General features: G+C 49.6%; 1 protein-coding gene, 1 long non-coding RNA gene and 1 pseudogene across 7 annotated transcripts in view; 2 read left to right on the top strand and 1 right to left on the bottom strand.

The window, feature by feature from the left end:
* Positions 1 to 1707: 1707 nt before the first annotated feature.
* Ybx1-ps20 (Y box binding protein 1, pseudogene 20) lies at positions 1708 to 3246 on the top strand (annotated as a pseudogene). The gene has a single exon (NR_038098.2). The product of NR_038098.2 is annotated as a Y box binding protein 1, pseudogene 20 (transcript).
* Positions 3247 to 7950: 4704 nt separating this feature from the next.
* The window catches only part of Anxa6 (annexin A6), a 55078-nt gene continuing 44804 nt past the window's right edge, over positions 7951 to 18224 (top strand). Inside the window, exon 1 of one of the 4 annotated variants that reach the window (XM_039086912.2) lies at positions 7951 to 8083. Coding sequence is in view for 1 of the 4 variants with exons in the window: in XM_006246340.5 (XP_006246402.3) it covers positions 9306 to 9648 (343 nt within the window). In the remaining 3 variants the exon portion in view is untranslated. Of the gene's footprint in view, positions 8084 to 9243; positions 9649 to 18224 lie in introns of those variants that run through there. The other 3 variants (NM_024156.2, XM_006246340.5, XM_006246341.5) reach the window with 3 other exon arrangements.
* On the bottom strand, positions 10764 to 17152 carry LOC120095102 (uncharacterized). 2 transcript variants are annotated; one of them, XR_010055617.1, is made up of 3 exons: positions 16454 to 17152; positions 12748 to 12838; positions 10764 to 11283 (listed from the first exon to the last, which is right to left on the bottom strand). It is a non-coding gene; the product is annotated as an uncharacterized LOC120095102 (long non-coding RNA). The 2 variants fall into 2 exon arrangements; XR_010055616.1 differs by having other exon boundaries at positions 10764 to 12838.

Here is an 18224-nt window from a genome sequence, read left to right as displayed (position 1 = left end):
TCCCTGTATAGATGACATCATCATCACCATCATCATCATCACTACCATCATCATCATCATCATCATCATCATCATCATCATTTTAAGATAGGGTCTCTCAATACAGCCCTGGCTGACCTGGAACTCACAATGTAGACCAAGCTGGCCTTGAACTGCTGAGATTAAAAGCATGTGTCAGCACACCCAGCTCCGACATTATCATTTGGGTTGTTGGGGAATTTGGGAGGATGCCATTCTGTTTTAAAACAGGCTCTCGGGGCTGGGGATTTAGCTCAGTGGTAGAGCGCTTACCTAGGAAGCGCAAGGCCCTGGGTTCTGTCCCCAGCTCCGAAAAAAAGAACCAAAAACAAACAAACAAACAAAAAAAAAAAACAAAAAACAAAAAACAAAAAACAGGCTCTCAGTGTGTATTCCTGGCTGGCCTAGAACTCATGGAGATCTGTAATTCTCTGCCTCCAGATTAGAATTCCATTTTTAAAAATTTTATAGCATTTTAAAATGATCTGTTTAGTTATATGTATGAGTGTTTTCCCTGCCTCTGTGCATATCGACCTCATGATTGCCTGTTGTTGGAGGAAGCCAGAAGAAGGCACCATAACCCCTGGGATTAGAATTACAGATATTGTGAGCCATATGTGGGTGCTGGGAATTGAACCCAGGTCCTCTGGAAGAGCAACCAGAGCTCTTCACCACTGAGCCATCTCTCCAGCCCCAACTACCATATTTTCATCATACTGTTATACTCTTCATTGTCACCTTCACTGAATTTACAGTTTCCTCCTCTTCTTCCTCCTCCTCCTCCCTCTCCTCCTCCTTCTCTTAAAGATTCTTAACTTTTATGCAGACCCTGAGAGGGAGCTTGAGGGCGTTCCCTGTTACCATCACAGAGGATTCCTAGGGCCACCTCTAGGTGGGGAGCCTGCAGGAAGGCACCGCATTGTCTGGCCGCTATCCAGCAACTAGCCAGCAGGTGGCAGTATCTATCCACTTCTCCAGGTAGTGCGTGCCCAAAGATTCTCTTTCTACAAGGAGAGTTTGAATTAAAGTCCAAAGAAGAGAGTTGAGGAAATCCCCAATTCCGATGCGTCGTTCTGGTTTGAGTCATGCATCTCACCCTCGTCCGTACAGACCCCTCTGGACGTGCCAGTCCAGAGGAAGGGCCTGGGAGAACACCGCAAACACGATTCCATCCGGCAGCTTGCTTCCTTCCAGTGTTTGTTTCCATCAGCCTGTGAGGCTGCAACACTGGCCTTAAAAAGTCACAGCTGAGGGGCCTTCCTCTTCGTACTTAAAAAAATACAGTCTTGCCCTCAATTCCCCAGATCTCAAATTGTTTTCTCAGGACTGATTCCAAGAAGCAAAAACAATGAGCTCAGCCAAATTAATTAGCCTTCATTCTTGCTCGGTGCCTTTTTTTTTTTTTTTTTTTTTTGAGACAGGGTTCTGAACTCACTCTGTATTCCAGGCTGGCCTCGAACTCAGAAATCCACTTGCCTCTGTCTCCCACACACTGGGATTAAGAGGATGCTCCACCACCAGGTGACTAAGGAGTTTTTAATTCTGCCACGGCCCCTTCAGCTGACTTTTGCCTATCATCCAACACTGGATGATGAAGGCAAGAGGGTCAGGCAACCAAGGTTATTGTCAGCTACATAGAATTTGAAGCCATTCTGGGATACAGGAAAACCTACCTTAAAAGATCAAATCGAGTTCGATCGGTAGCGGGAGCGGAGAGCGGACCCCAGAGAGCCCTGAGAGCCCCACCGCCGCCGCCGGCCTAGTCACCATCACACCCGGGAGGAGCCGCAGCCGTCGCCGCCGGCCCCAGTCACCATCACCGCAACCATGAGCAGCGAGGCCGAGACCCAGCAGCCGCCCGCCGCCCCCGCCGCCGCCCTCAGCGCCGCCGACACCAAGCCCGGCTCCACGGGCAGCGGCGCGGGTAGTGGCGGCCCGGGCGGCCTCACATCGGCGGCGCCCGCCGGCGGGGACAAGAAGGTCATCGCAACGAAGGTTTTGGGAACAGTAAAATGGTTCAATGTAAGGAACGGATACGGTTTCATCAACAGTAATGACACCAGGGAAGATGTATTTGTACATCAGACGGCCATAAAGAAGAATAAACCCAGGAAGTACCTTCGCAGTGTAGGAGATGGAGAGACTGTGGAGTTTGAGGTTGTTGAAGGAGAAAAGGGTGCGGAGGCAGCTAATGTTACAGGCCCTGGTGGAGTTCCAGTTCAAGGCAGTAAATACGCAGCAGACCGTAACCATTATAGACGCTATCCACGTCGTAGGGGTCCTCCACGCAATTACCAGCAAAATTACCAGAATAGTGAGAGTGGGGAAAAGAATGAAGGATCGGAAAGCGCTCCTGAAGGCCAGGCCCAACAACGCCGGCCCTATCGCAGGCGAAGGTTCCCACCTTACTACATGCGGAGACCCTATGCGCGTCGACCACAGTATTCCAACCCCCCTGTGCAAGGAGAAGTGATGGAGGGTGCTGACAACCAGGGTGCAGGAGAGCAAGGTAGACCAGTGAGACAGAATATGTATCGGGGTTACAGACCACGATTCCGCAGGGGCCCTCCTCGCCAAAGACAGCCTAGAGAGGATGGCAATGAAGAGGACAAAGAAAATCAAGGAGATGAGACCCAAGGTCAGCAGCCACCTCAACGTCGGTATCGCCGCAACTTCAATTACCGACGCAGACGCCCAGAGAACCCTAAACCACAAGATGGCAAAGAGACAAAAGCAGCCGATCCACCAGCTGAGAATTCGTCCGCTCCCGAGGCTGAGCAGGGCGGGGCTGAGTAAATGCCGGCTTACCATCTCTACCATCATCCGGTTTGGTCATCCAACAAGAAGAAATGAATATGAAATTCCAGCAATAAGAAATGAACAAAGATTGGAGCTGAAGACCTTAAGTGCTTGCTTTTTGCCCGTTGACCAGATCCACTAGAACTGTCTGCATTATCTATGCAGCATGGGGTTTTTATTATTTTTACCTAAAGATGTCTCTTTTTGGTAATGACAAACGTGTTTTTTAAGAAAAAAAAAAAAAGGCCTGGTTTTTCTCAATACACCTTTAACGGTTTTTAAATTGTTTCATATCTGGTCAAGTTGAGATTTTTAAGAACTTCATTTTTAATTTGTAATAAAGTTTACAACTTGATTTTTTCAAAAAAGTCAACAAACTGCAAGCACCTGTTAATAAAGGTCTTAAATAATAAAAAAAAAAAAAAAAAAAAAAAAGATCAAATCAAGGTTGTCAATTACAATACAATACACTCCGTGCTGCCAAGGTGTTTGGGAGGCTGTCACAGGAGGGCCATAGTTCAGTGACAGCCCAGGCTGAACTCAGTCTCTATGGCATCACTCCAGTCCTTACCCCTCCTAGCCTCTTCTCCATCAATCACCTGCCCCTCTCTACAGTCTGTATCCCTGGCTGGCTTTGAACTCACGATATAGCCGAGGATGGCCCTGAACTCCCAATCCTCCTACTTGTACTTCTGGAATGCTGAAATTACTGCTGTAGGTGTAGATGCCACATCCAACCTTCACGTTTTGGTTTTTAAAGATTCAAGACATAAAAGGCCATTTGTGTGCTGATGGGAGCAATCACAGAGAAAATCTGTGTCTCAGCAGGTGATAGAGGGCTTGCCTAGTCTGCACAAAGACGTAGGTGACATCCCCACCCCCTACATAAATCAAGCATGGTGATGCAGATCAGACCTGTAATCCTGGGACTCAGGAGATGGAGGCAGGTCTGGAGATCAAGGTCTTCCTCAGCTACACTGCAAACCTAAGGCCAGCCTGGGCTACATGAGATCCGGACATACAAAAAAAAAAACTTAATAAGTCAGGCATTCGGCAGGAATAGGAGTAACTAACAGATGCCAGATCCATGGTTCTATCCCCAGAAACACATACACACACACACACACACACACACACACACCTCATACCCCACACCCCACACACAAACACACACACCCCATACCCCACACCACACACACACACACACACACACACACACACACACACACACACACACACACAATGTTGACAAAGACATAGAGAAACCTGGAATCTGAACACTATATATTGCTGTGGGAATATCAGATGGTGCAGCCACTGTGGAAATCAGTCACGTGGTTCCTCAGCAAGCTAAACATGGAGGGAGTGTTGCCTACCACACGTAAGGGCCTGCCTTCATTGTCCGATGCTGTGAGGAGATGTGTGTGTGTGTGTGTGTGTGTGTGTGTGTGTGTGTGTGTGTGTGTGTGTGTGTGTGAGAGAGAGAGAGAGAGAGAGAGAGAGAGAGAGAGATAAGTGTCCCCAGTTCTTAATAATGTTCAATCACAATAGCCAGAGAGTTGAAATGAGTTAAATCCCACCAGCAGAAGAACCGAAAAGCTGAATTGTACAGACTCCTACATCAGAACATTATTCAGCCATAAGAAGGAAGAACTGACACATGCTGCACTGTAGATGAACAAAAGTTGGGGGGAAATCCACCAGAGAAGACTGCTCAGGCGTGGGCTTAAGCCAACAGAAAAACCCTAGTGGGCTGGTGACCACACTGGGTGTTCTCCATCCCAGTGAGCCTTTCTCGGGATGAGTTTTTAAGCACACACACACACACACACACACACACACACACACACACACACACACAATTCTGCCCTAACATACTTCAGTAAACAAGAACAGTTAACCAGAGTGAAACTACAGAAGTCAAAAGGCCAGGTTAGAACATTTAGAGGCTTTCTCAGCAATATATGGACGTTGGTGGATTAGTTTTTCTTTTCCATCTGTAGGTGATACTGCATGTGTGTGTGATGAGTGTACAGCCTGAATGGCACGTCCATCATGGAGTCAGTGGTGCTAAGGTCTGGGTTCATTACTCTAAAGCATGCCCGAGGAGGTCAGACCTCAAATCATTCTGTTTTTATGAAGAGGCAAAAGAAAATCCACAGAGATAAAAATCAGATCTGTGGGTGTGGGGTGGGGACGGTGTGGTGGCTCACAACTGTAGTCAGAGCCCTTGGGAGGGAGAAGGAGGATAAGGAGTTCAAGGTCATTGTCAGCTACAGATGGAGCTCATGGCCAGCCTCAAACACAGGAGAACCTTGTCTCAAAAGACCAAAAATGGGGGAGGAGAGAGGACATGAAAGGAAAGGAGAAGAAAGACAAGGAAGGGTTGAGGAAGAGAAAGCAAACTGGTGCTTGCTCAGACAGGGTTGGGTAACTGCTGAGAAGATACTGGCTTTTTGCAGTCAGGCACTGCCCAGAGTGAGACACAGCATTCACGTAGCTCTCGAACCCTCACCCTGCAGCAGCCCCCAAGGACTCCGGGCCCTGCATGAGTTGATCCCCTTCCGCCCCCACCTCTTGCTGGCTCAACACCCTGGACCCCTCTGCCCTCCAAGCACTGTATCCCTGTTCCCACGGCTGTTTCCTGGCCTCGGACACTTCCAGCATATGTTGGAAGTTCTGCTGACTTCATCTCCTCCGAGTCTTTCTCAAACCTCTCTAAACACCCTACTAAGTGCTACGCCTATCCACCAGCCCATGTCCCTTTTTTGTGTCCACAGTTTTTGTCCCTGTTCACATGTTGTCACGTTTGCCATGGTGTATCCATCCCCTCTGGGCTGGGATGCAGGCTTGACGACGACTGAGATACTGGTTTGTTGATAAACCTTCTGAAATAGGGCCCGGCACATAGTAGGTGCTGAATAAATAGTTATAAACATCCAATCGATGAAGCCCTGGGATTAGATATGACAGTGTACTTAGAGGGTATACAGGGATGGCAGGATGGCTCAGCAGCTAAAGGAGCTGGCCCCCAAACCTGACAACCTGAGTTCTATTACCAGGACCCACCCGGGGGAAGGAGAGGGCCAAGTCCCTCAAGTTGTCATCTGACCTCTGTATGGATGTGATGGCACTTGTGCTCAAAGACAAGTGCATGTACACGCAGGAACGTGAGCACACACACACACACACACACACACACACGTACACACAAGTACATTAATTTAAAACAAGGGTGGAATATACAACCTTATGACTCATGGAAAATGCCCAGTAAATGACAGCAGTTACAACTGTGTGCAGGGAGACCCCATCTTGGCAGGTAGGGCCAGCCCTCTCCTGTCTTCCACCCCTCTCATTTCCTTATTTACTTATTTGATTTTCTGAGAGAATTTCAAATAGCCCAGGCTGACCTTGAACTTGCTATGTGGTTGAAGATGGCCTCGAACTTCTGATCCTTCTGAGCACCAGGATTACAGGTATGAACCACTAAGCCTGACTTTAGGTGGTGCTGGCTATCCAACCCAGGGCTTCGTGCATGCCAAACACTCTACAAACTGAGCCACAACCCCCAGACCGTTATCATTGCGTGTTTTTGAGACAGTCTCATAGAGCCCAGGCTGGCCTTGAAGATGTTTGTAGCCAGTGGTGACCTTGAACTCCTGATCCTCCTGCTCCAGCCTCTCAGTGTTGGGATGCAGGCTCTGCTGATAATGTTTCCCACTTGAGCCTGCTCCTCTCAAAAGTTGTAAATGCCTCATTCTCGTTCTGAAGGTGACAGTACCCCACTTGCTTTGCCCTGTGCTTCCTCTACCTTAGCCCCAGGCTTCCCATAGATCAATCCAAACCTCTGTCTGTTGGCAGATCCCGAGGGTGGGGCAGGGCAGCAGCGCCCACCTGGTCAGTTTGCTCTAGTATGGAGTAATTGTCCGCTGGGTGAAATGAAAACAAAAAACAAAATCGGAAGACACGTTTTTCAACTAGATCTTGGTAAATGCTTTCTACTCTCTGAGCTAGTGACAGACTCCGAAGATATTCTTTGACCTTTTTTTTTTTTCTCTCTTTTTTTTCTTTTCTTTTTTTTTTTTTTTCCGGAGCTGGGGACCGAACCCAGGCCTTGCGCTTGCTAGGCAAGTGCTCTACCACTGAGCTAAATCCCCAACCCCATTCTTTGACCTTTTAAAGTTACATTTTATTTATTGGAGTGAGAAAATATGTGGGTGACCCCCACCTGTGGGGGTCAAACTCAGTTTTGGCAGCAAGCACCTTTGCCTTCTGCGCCAGCTAGTTGGCTCCTGAGGATGACCTTTTAAAGAAACTCAAAGAACTTGTTGACAAACAGAAGTCTGCTGTCTGCTCTGTGGCCACCAGGCAGCAGGACCGTCCTTCCCTGTCAAAATTGGGCTATCTGTTTCCCAGTGACTCCCAAAGATTGTGCCCCTTTTCTTTTCTTTTTCTTTCTTTCTTTCTTTCTTTTTTTTTTTTTTTTTTTTTTTTTTTGGAGCTGGGGACTGAACCCAGGGCCTTGTGCTCTACCACTGAGCTAAATCCCCAACCCGCGATTGTGCCCCTTTTCCACACAGACCTGGATGACAACTTCTGATCTATCAGTCCCTCTTCGACCAGAACTCACTCCCCAAGACAAGAGACTCCCATGCAGCCACCTGCCCTAAGTTAGATTCCCAGCCCTACAATCTGCAAGCTGAGTGACCCTGGGCGAGGCATGGTCTCCTCTGGCCTTTCCTTGCTTGCAAAGTAGGTGACTATGCTTGTGACCCGATAGGGCAGGAAGGCGTGAAATCCGATCAGTCCGGTAAGGTCTCAACTTCAGTTTTGGCAAGATTCAAATTTCTCAACAAAGCTTTGGTGAGTGGCAGGAATGTGGGAGAAAGTGTCCAGAACAGGACATTAACTTGACTTCTAATTCTGGATGGCAGCGTGACCTTCGCCAAGCCCCCTTCCCTCTGGAGGCGTCAGGGCTGGAGTCAGAACCGACCCAGGTAGAAGGTGGCAGGTTCCCCCCCCCCCCGAGGGGTGCCCTCCCCCATGCCCTTCCCTTGCAGCGGGCGGCACCCAGATTCCAAAAATGAAGCACTCGGGGTGGGGCGGGGCGGGGCGGGGCGGGCAGCGTGCGAACCCGATTGGCCCCCGAGCGCCACGTGTCCCCCCGCCACCGTGAGCCCAGCCTGCGCTGCGGCTGCTGCTAGGCTAACGGGCTTCGAGCTGCGTCTATCTGTCTGCCCTGATCCGAGGCCTCCCCAGAGCGGTGAGTGTGCAGAGTCGCTGCAGGGCACGGAGTCCAGGGCTGAAGAGACCCGGGACGAGCACCAGGCTGGGTCCTTGCTGGGGTGCGGCCTTCCAGGGGTGTCACGGCTGGGTGTGTCCCGGGAGGGAGCCCGAGGTGCTGCGCTGGATGACAGCACCCTGAGGGGGAGGGGAGCGGGTGGACCCCCGGCCCCGCGGAGGGTGTGGTCCAAGACCCGTGCGCCTAGTTGTCTAAAGTGGTGGGAAAACTTGGGGACCCTCGCGGAAGGCTGTGAGTTGCCCAACTTGGAGAGCTTGAGGAATTGAACCATCTGCTGAGCACCAGACGGTTTGTGGTTTGGTCCGGGAGAAAGGCTCCCTAATGCCCGCCAGAGGAAGGATCAGCTGTCCGACCCGAGCTGCTCACCTTTCCGGGAGCCGCAGAGGCTCTTAGCAAGATACAGGGGCCCCACTCTGTCTTTTGCTTCTCCTAAGCCAACCCAGTTCCTTCCCAGTTTTTCAGGGCCTTAGATGCTTTCTGCTGACCTCGAATGCAGATCCACCACCAACTTGCAGTGTGCCCTTGAGCCTTGAGCCTCTAAGCCTCCCTCTCCCAAGTGCTGATAACCCCCGCTTTCAGCCCTCTGAAAGTGGGTTGATTTGGCTGCTGGTTGAGTACAGGTGTGGGCGATGAACCACTCCTTTAGGAGAGAGATTCTGGCTTGTGCTCCCCCCCCCGCGCCCCCATCCGGCCCCCTTTTGTCTAAACTCTGGTGGGTCTTACTAGACACTTCCAAATTTGGGCATATGACTCCGGGCTTTGTAGGGGATTGTGGTGCCCCCTTAGAATCTATCCTCCTTTCTCCTCTCCTGGCCAGATCACATCTTGGAGCTGCTGAGCCCATCCCCAGACAGGAGAGCCCAACTCTCCAGTCTTTCTTATCCCCCCAGTAACTAGCTCAGCTCCTGTACGCCCTGATGTTTGCGCTGCAGGCCCTAAGCCCTGCAGAAAACCCTGGGCAATCTTCTCTCATATCCATGAGTTGCAGCTTGCCCGGGACCCTTGGAGGGACCTCTTTTCTCTCTGGGCCCTTGTTCCCCATAGCAGTCTGCGGAGGTGGCCACCACTTCCGGTGCTCCCCCTTTGGCCAATTCAACTGTTCTCAGATTTGAGAGTGGGGTGTGGCTGGGCATGGAGGGAAGAACAGGCCTTCATCCCTTTGCAGCTGCGACTGTCGCTCACCATGTCCCTTTACTTCCTGTCCTTTGTTTGTGAGCCTCTCTCTGCTGGGATACTGAACCTATTTGCTGTTTCTGGCCAGGGGATGCAGCTGTTGCTGGACAGAACATGGATTTGCCCTGAGAATGGAGATGCTGGGTTGGGGGTGGGGCTGGGAGTGGGGGGACTGCAGCACTGGAAAGCTTCCCGAGACCATACATACATCTGCACTGCAGCTCCCAGAGGAGTCCTGGACACGAGGCCTGGCCCCGCCCCATCTCTGCCCCTCCACCCACAAAGCTGGGCACCTCCCCACCTTGATTCATTCCTCCCTGGAGGAGGAGACCAGTACCCAGGCCCCCCAACTGGTAAGATGTGTTGGGTGTGGGTGGTGGCTCTTTAAGGTGCTATTCAGGCTCAGTGGTGATAACCACGAGCTCCTAGCCAAGCTTCTTCAAGAGAGATTTCCTGGGTGGGGTTAATGCTGAGGATGTGGTCTCCACAGATTGCCCATATGGAGGATGGGAGATGAGGGTTGTATCCTAGCTTGCTGCTTCTTGGCTTAGAATCCGGCCTTTTCTATTTACATTGTGCATTCCATTTGCACTGGGAATGCTCTCTCTGGAGGACTGAGAAGCCCCCTACGGAGGCTGGCCCTGCAGAGCTGTGGTGGCATCAGCATTCTGTGAGCCCAGATTCCCCCATCTGTAAAAGAAAGGCTGATATCTTCTTGTGGTATCGAGCCCACAGATATGAAAGTGTCATGTAAATTGTAGAGTGCTCTCCATAGAGAAGCTAGAGCTGCTGTGGTAACCTCAGAAGGGTGTGGTACTCAGGAGGCTACCTGAGCTCCAGGTTTCTCTTTCTCAAGACTGCTGTCCTGATGCTTCTTAAAGCGGTCCTTGTCACTGATGGAACCCTTCCGGCTGAGCAGACTCCGGGACTCCTTGCTCTGGTAGATTCTGGTATCGGACCATTTCAGAGATAAAGATGTTGTGACCCTCATGTAGAGAAGTGGCTAGAAATGTGTTCCCCTGCACAGGGGAAGCCCCGGTTCCTTCCCTATGGAGGTCTAAACTGTGAGCATCTGCAATCCTAGCACTCAGAGGTGGAGGCTGCAGGATTCGGAAGTTCAAAGTTCAAAGTCACCCTGAGCTACATAGTAAGTTGGATACAGGAGGCCCCATCTCAAAAAAAAAAAAAGGTAAAGAATAACCGTTGTAAGGTCTTGTACAGCACTCCTGTGTGCAAGGTCCTCTGGTGCATACTTGCCTAAATTCTTGCTAGGTGTAGTAGTCCAGGCCTTGGCCTTTAATTCCAGCACCTGCGAGGCTGAGGCCGTTGGCTCTCTGAGTTTGATGCCAGCCTGGTGTGCTACAGAGAGAGACACTTCCTTGTAAAAAACAAAACAAAACAAAACAAAACAAAAAACCACTCAGTTTATCTTTATCCTTTACACCTTGACCTTAACTGTTATGAGTTATTTTTAAAATATTTTTATTCACATTTATTTATTTATTGTGTATGTCCCTCTAGGCCATGGTATGCATGTGGAGGTCAGAGGACATCTTGTGGAACTTGGTTCTCTCCTTCCGTGTTGGGGTTCCGGGATGCAACTCGGATCATCTGAGTTGCATGCTGAGTTGATCATGCTGAGCTGTCTCACAGCTGCTTTTGCCCCCATTTTCCGTCTGAGACAGGGTCTCTCTCTTTTATTTGCTGATGGTCCGTGAGCTATCACGGATTCTCTCGTCTCTCCCTCTCATCGCGCAGTAGGATGGTAGACTTGACCACTGTGCAGGGCTTTACCTGTAGATTTAACTTCAGCCCTTCCCAGCTTACCACACAGCTTCTAAATAACTGTGGGGCTTCCATCTCGGGACTCCTGGTCCCCGAGAGATGCTAGACCTTAGGGCCATTCACAAAGTAGCCTTGGACGGGATTCAAACGTCGGCCATTTCTGATTCTGAGGCAGCCAGATGGACGCCTGGGGCCCTGTTCAGCTAGGGATCAATGACTGCGGGTCAGGAGTTAGAAAAAACTGCTCTCGAAGAAACCTAAGTGTCTGGGGGTGAGGGGTGGGGGCAAGAGAGGGGTGCTGTATCCTGCTGCGTCGGGGAAGAATTGGGAGCTGCTCCTTCTGACTAAGGGAAGTCCATAAGGAAAGGAGAGTTTTCTAGATTTACCTTTTCTTGGTGGTAGGGATGGAACCCAAGAACCTACAGATGCTAGATGAGTAATCTAGACTAATCTGAATACCCAGTCTAAAAGGCATTTTTAAAGACCACAGCCTTCAAGTAGTAGACTTACCCCAGAAGATACCAAAACTGTATGGGGTACAGAAAATCCTCAGACTCTGTTATTAAAATTGTTTTAGAGACAGGGTCCCGTGTAGCCCCAGCGGGCATTGAACTTGTGTGCCTGGTGATGAATTCCTAGTCCCCCAGCCTCCAGCTCCCACGTGCCGGGATTGCTTGCGTGTACGTAACTATCATGCCTGGTTTATGCAGTGCGAGGGATCAAACCCAGGGCCTTGAATGTGCTGGACAGGTACTCCACTGAATGAGCTGCATCCTGACCTACACCATGCTCTTTTCGATGTTATAGTAAAGAGGATTGAAGGGGGAAAGGGGATGAACAGTAAAAATGCCTCAGCAGGTAAAGATGTTGCCAACCAAGCCCGATGACCTGACTGAGCTCAAGCTGCAGGGCTCGCAATGGTAGAAGGAAAGAACCAACTCTCCTAACCCACGTGTCAGGCTGTCGTTGCCCAGGAGACTTGTCTGTCCCACTTTCTGTCCTAGCCCCAGCTACCACCAGTGAGCCTAGATCGCTAGTACGTTTGTTTCCTTTTGCTTTCTCACGAGTCCTCAGTTAATCAGTAATTTTCTCTATGGACCTGGACAAGTTGCCCAACTTCAGGTCATTTCCCCTCTGGCTACAGCTTGGGGATCAAAGCAGCTTGGTTCAATGGTTCCATTTTTTTTTTCCTCGGGTGTGACTTTTCAAGGGTGACACTAAAGAAACCTCTCATGGCTGTAACTGGAGTTTTTGTCCTGGAAGCCTGAAGTCCTAAGCTAGAAAAGCTCAGCCACCTGATCCCAATAAACCAGTTAGAGACCTGGAATGGTGATGGGGGGAAATGCTAAAAGGAAGTTTATTCAATGTGACCAAGGTAGGAGGAAGAATGAACTGAGGGAGGGAGAGGCACCAAGCCTGTTACCCCTCGACTACCTTGGGTCTGAACAGAGGAAGAACCAGAGATATGCATGGTTGACCAGTCTGGTCCTCTTGACCTCCACTCTCACTCTTCTGAGAGGTTCTTAGAAGCCCTCACCTCTGTCAGCAATACCAATGCCTTCACTTTAGGAGCTCACTCTGGTTCCTCCTGGCTGACCACTCCTGCCCGAGGAGCAGCTCACCCTCACAGACCCGTCCTCTTTCATAGGGTGATGCATTCTACGTACCTTCATTCTGGAATCTATGGTGACACCAGAGGAACAGTTCAGGGTGGTACTTAGCTCTGTGCTTTCAGCCAAAGTAAACGAGACAGACAGACTGTGGATGAAGATGGAGATACCAAGAGATAGCTTGGATTTAGTTTCCTTGTGAGCAGAGTGAGGGGTTTGTGCTTTTGAGGAAAAGCATCCTCGAAGGATTGGATTCTTAACCTCTCCATCATGCAAGACAACCAGCCTTTAGGAAGTGCCACCCTGGCTGGAGGCAGAGGTTAACCTCCCCAGAGGGTTACAGCAGGCACAATAGTTATGCAGTAATGGCTCAGCCGTGAGTCACATGCAATAAAATAAAAATGGTCATTTGCCTAAGATTTTATTCTATTTAGAACCAATGACTAGTCCAAGCAGATATTAGTAACCAGCTCAAAATGGAATCAATCGCTGCCTTTATATTTAAAGGAATATGCACTTAGAAGCAAAACTGGTTTTTCCACCCGAGGGGGAGGGGAGAGATCATGAATGATATTAGAACTACTACGTATGAGCATTAGTCATCTATCACTTGCTGAGCTATGCAAGAGCCTGAGCCTGAAGACAGAAAAACTAGAATCAGAAAACCCAGAGGTTTTCTGTGAAGACAGATTCTTCTCCCCTGCCCCCAGTCCCCGCAATGCATGCAAAATCAGTGACCTCCAGCTACACAGAAATGGCAAATCCCCAACGGCTGACCGCAAGCCAGTCTAGCTTGTGGTGTGCAGCCTGTGGGGATTCCAAAGAGGGGAGACCTCCCTGGTTTCCCAGTCAAGGTAATGGCTGGATCCAGCAGAAACCAATCAGTTTGTTGGCTGCACTGGCCCTGAAATGTTTTCACTCTCTAGTGTTAGACTTTGGACATTTGGGGGGCAAAAAAGTCCTCAGGTTGTATTAATAACGCTGGAATGGAGAAACATGGGTCTAGGTTCTAGAAGGCTGGGTAGAAAAGTGATAGAGGAGGACACTTAGGAAGGGAGACTGGTTATAATCAACCCTTCAAGCTGCCTCACACACCGAGGGGGGTGTGTGTGTGTGTGTGTAGCCTAGAGGACAGCTTCGTGGAGTCTGTTTCCTCCTTCCATCTTAACATGGTCCTAGGAACCAAACTCAAGTCACCAGGCTTGCATGGCAAGTGCCTTCACCTGTGAAGCCGTCTTATTGGCCAGGTTTTATTTTGTTTTGAGACAGAGTCAAGCTGCATAGCCTGGGCTATCGTGGAACCCACTATGTAGACCAGACTGGCCTTGAACTTACAGAGATCCACCTGCCTCTGCTTCCCCAGTTCTGGGATTAAAGATGAACATGGCTACTCCTGCTTCTGCCTGCCAGTTCTGATTATTTTCATCTTTGAAATGAGTCAAAATTATACACTTTGGGATGGAAGCACCATGACCATACACTTAGGCATTAATATGCATAGGCACTGAGGCCAGGCACTCTCAGAGAGGCAAGGGAGCTGCCCGGGGTGCACACCTCTAATCCCAGCTCTCAGGAAGCCGAGGGAGGACAGAGTCCTGTTCCAGACCAGCCTGGACCATAGCATGAAGCCCTGTTTCAAAACAACAACAAAAATCAAGAAGTGGGGCAGGATGATGGACTGCATCATGGTAAACAAAGGACGGGGTTGGGTTTCTAGGGGAAAAGAAGTGGCAAGTCTTATAATGCAGATGAAGCCTCTCAGGTCAGGGTGACCTGTGGTCATTTCCATCGGGGCCAATCAGACCTTCAATGTCTTCCTGTAGGCAAGACCTTTCCTACACACACACACACACACAGAGGGGAGGATGGGCGGAAGTATGAGAAATACCCTGTACCCACTGTCTACTGAAGTGAACGGCTTCCTGCAGAAAAACAACCCCTAGGAAGCCATGTTCTGTGTGCAAAGGCCTGCAGTTCCTCTGAATAGCCAGCTTGACATATGCCACAGAAATACATTTGCTTGGCTGTGGGTGTGGCTCAGCTGGCAGACTCCTTGCTAGCACCCTGGAAGCCAGCCTGGGTTCAGTCTCTGGCACTGTATAAACTGTGCGAGGAGGGGCCAACATGAAATCCCAGCACTTGGGAGGTGGAAGGTTGAGGTGGAAGATACTTAGTAAGTTCAAGGCTGGCCTGGCCTACAAGAGACCCTGTCTCAATAAAAAACAAAGCAAAACTAACCTAAAAAACATTCAATCTGAGGCCAGAGAGATGGCTCCGTGGTTTAAGAGCACTTACAAGTCTTCCAGAGGACCCAGGTTTGGTTCCCAACACCCAGGTCATTTGGCTCACAACTTTTAAAACTCGAAGCCCTAGGACATAACCTGTAGGTTATGACCCCTTTGGAGGTCTACCAACCCTTCCACGGGGGTCACCTAAGACTATTGGAAAACACAGATATTTACATTACAATTCACAACAGTCGCAAAATTACAGTTATGAAGTAGCAGTGAAAATAATTTTATGGTTGGGAGGGCCCTAGCCTGATCTTCTAGACACCGGCTCGTGTGTGGCATACATTCATCCGGATAGCTATATTTACATAAGCATAAATAAAAAGAAATGTTTTAAAAGTTACTTTTGCAGGCAGCTCAGTGGTTAAGACCACTTGTTGCCTGTGCAGGGGACACAGCATCCACATGGTGGCTCACAACCATCTGTAACTCCAGTTTCAGGGATCTGATATCCTCTTTCTGACCTCTGTAAGCACAGACACATATGTGGTGCACATATATACCACAGGCAGGCAAACTGTTTATATATATGATATATATAAACAAAAATCTAAAATTTAATTTCCGGTGGGCTACTTTAAACTCCCACAAGTCGGGTGGTTTTTACACACTATCTTGCAATAGCCTAAGAAAACCTTATAGTTTTGCCATTTCTGAGATAAACTGAGGCAGAGAGAAGTGACACAATCAGATGTTTGCAGTGACAGGATTTGAACCTGGGGACTTCAGACAAAGCCTTCATTTACTGCCATGTTACCCCCAATAAAAATGACCACTTATTGCTGACTGTGTGTCAGACAGTCTTTTTTTTTTTTTTTTTTTTTTGGTTCTTTTTTGCGGAGCTGGGGACCGAACCCAGGGCCTTGTGCTTCCTAGGCAAGCGCTCTACCACTGAGCTAAATCCCCAACCCCGTGTCAGACAGTCTTACTAAGCATCTTCTCATCTGTTGTTTCATAGTTCACACTGGAATTCCAATATGCCTTTGCAGATGTGCATCTTTGAGATTCAGTTTAAACAGCTTGTGTAAATCAGAGAGAGTTCAGGGAACATGGTGGCCCTGTCCTATTTAATAGGCTGGGCAGTAGGACTCTGCCCCCAACATAAGACCATAATAGTCACAAGTTACCAGCCACGGCAATGGTGATGACAGCCACCCAGGTAGAAGCCATCCAGGTCACTGCCCAGAGGGAGGGGGGTCTGAATGATCCAATTGCTTGGCTGCTCGGGCCTCTGAGGAGAGAGAAGCCATTTTTACCTGTCTTGAGTGCCTATTTCTTGTAAGTTGGTAAAACTTTCAGGTTGAGGGAGAGCTGAGAAGTTCTGAGATCTGGGATGAGCGTTCTATTGTGAAAACCAGTCAGTGAAATAAAGAAAAGTTTCATATTGACCGTGGATCTTCCCAAACATGCCAGCTAATCATTGACCTCATTTTGTTAAGGCCCAGAGAGGGAACCCAGCTGGAATCACATACCTTGGGTCTTCTCCAGCTGTGACTTGGGATTTTGAGGTAGCACTCCTGGCTGAGTCCTGGCCATGTAGAAAAAGGTTTGGAGGACTTATGGTTCCGGCCTCGGCTGGGATCCTGGGCTAGTGGCTGTGCAGCCAATCTGAGGCTATGTGGTGTAGGTTGTTATGGAAGAGCCCCAATGCCCAGACAGCTAGCCTGTGTGCTTCAGCCTTTAGTTGTTCTCTTAGGTATGAACCAGATTGACCATCTAAACTACAATATGAACATTAAATTATCAAAAGAAACTCACATTCTTCATACACAGGAAGCAGGCCCCCAACACAGAAACTGCTCTTGGAGTTTTCCCCAAAGGCATAGTGGCCCCTTCTTGGAGCGAGCTCTCTGTGGAAAGGGGCTCTTGTCCAGATGGGCCTGGGCGCCAGCCAGCTGCTGAAGTTTCCAGCAACGGGGCCAAAGGAAAGTGCCTCAGCCTTCAAGTGACAGGTCCCAGCCCTCCCTCCCCCATGTCACCTCACTTCCTGGGCCTTATTCACTCTCTGTGTTTCTGACAGTTTGGGGGTTCCTTTACCAACTGCCTCTTGAGCCTCCAGACTTGGGGAACCCCCAGATCTGGTTCTGAGCCCAATCCTAGAAGTCACCCTGTCCCATGTGAGGTTTCCATTTCCTGGTGAGAGCTGTACTTCTATACCAAGGGGCCCCTGGTTGCCAGGGCAACCACAGGGTTTCCTGCAGCTGAGCTATGATTACAGGCAGATCTCTGTCTCATACCCTCCACCCACCAGCACTGTCAGATAATTGCCCCTAGGTGCCTGCCATTTAGGAAGACAGTACTCTGAAGGGTACTCATGGGGTGGGCGGGGGGGGGGGGGGGCCGGGGCGTGGCAAACTGACAACATCCTTCCACTTACAAAGGATACCACCACCACTGATGTGTCTGCTCTGTGCTTGAAGAAATCCAGGCCCCACCCCCTCTACCCCCAGCAGCACTCCCAGGCTGTTTGTGCTTACCTAACCTTGAACTTGAAATGAGCACTAAGCCCTTGGTCACATAGCTAAAAAGGGTGAGGAAAGCTGTCTCCTAAGTTGGGGGATGGGTAGGGCTGGAGGGTGCTGACTTGCAGGTCTCTATAGTTCCACCCTTCTTTTTAGTTCTTTCTTTGCAAGTAAGTTAATTTTTACTCTTACAAAGCAGTATGGAGCTGTTTTAGGCTTACATCAGCCGCCTCTGATGGAGTACTGTGGCCTGCCACTCTTGATTGCTTAACTTGCATCTCCTGCCTTTCTGTCCAGTGCTCGGCTCAGCTCTGCACCCGCCTGGCTTTCACTTGTCATTTATTTATAGGTAATACACCTGCGTCCCTTTCTCCTTCATTGTAGATCTTGTCCCTGACACCTCAAGCCCATAGTCCTTACCCCGTTTCAGTAAGATAATTATCCCTTTTGTGTAAGTCCACCATGACGGTGATGGCTTAATTCCATCAGGTTCCATCAGGGTAAAGCCGAGTCTTCACAGTGGCCAGGTCAGGTCATCATGTCTCCATCCTTCTGTCTGCTGCCACCTCAGTCACACGGAGAGTCACAGGGAGCTCTCCCTTGCATCTTCCCCTCTGACTGCCCACCTGGGGTTACATCCTGTGACCTCTGATCCAGCACATCGTCGTCCTCCTTCCTCCAGATGCTCGCTGTAATCCACGGGGGGGTGGGGGGGACCTTTATCACTGGGACCCATGAGAACTGGACTGTCCACTCTTGAGTACGTCCCGCTGCGGACTCA

This window comes from Rattus norvegicus, chromosome 10, assembly GCF_036323735.1.
Source record: "Rattus norvegicus strain BN/NHsdMcwi chromosome 10, GRCr8, whole genome shotgun sequence".
Taxonomy (NCBI): Eukaryota; Metazoa; Chordata; class Mammalia; order Rodentia; family Muridae; genus Rattus; species Rattus norvegicus.
Note: the sequence above shows the minus strand (reverse complement) of the source record. Positions and strands in the feature narration are given on the sequence as shown.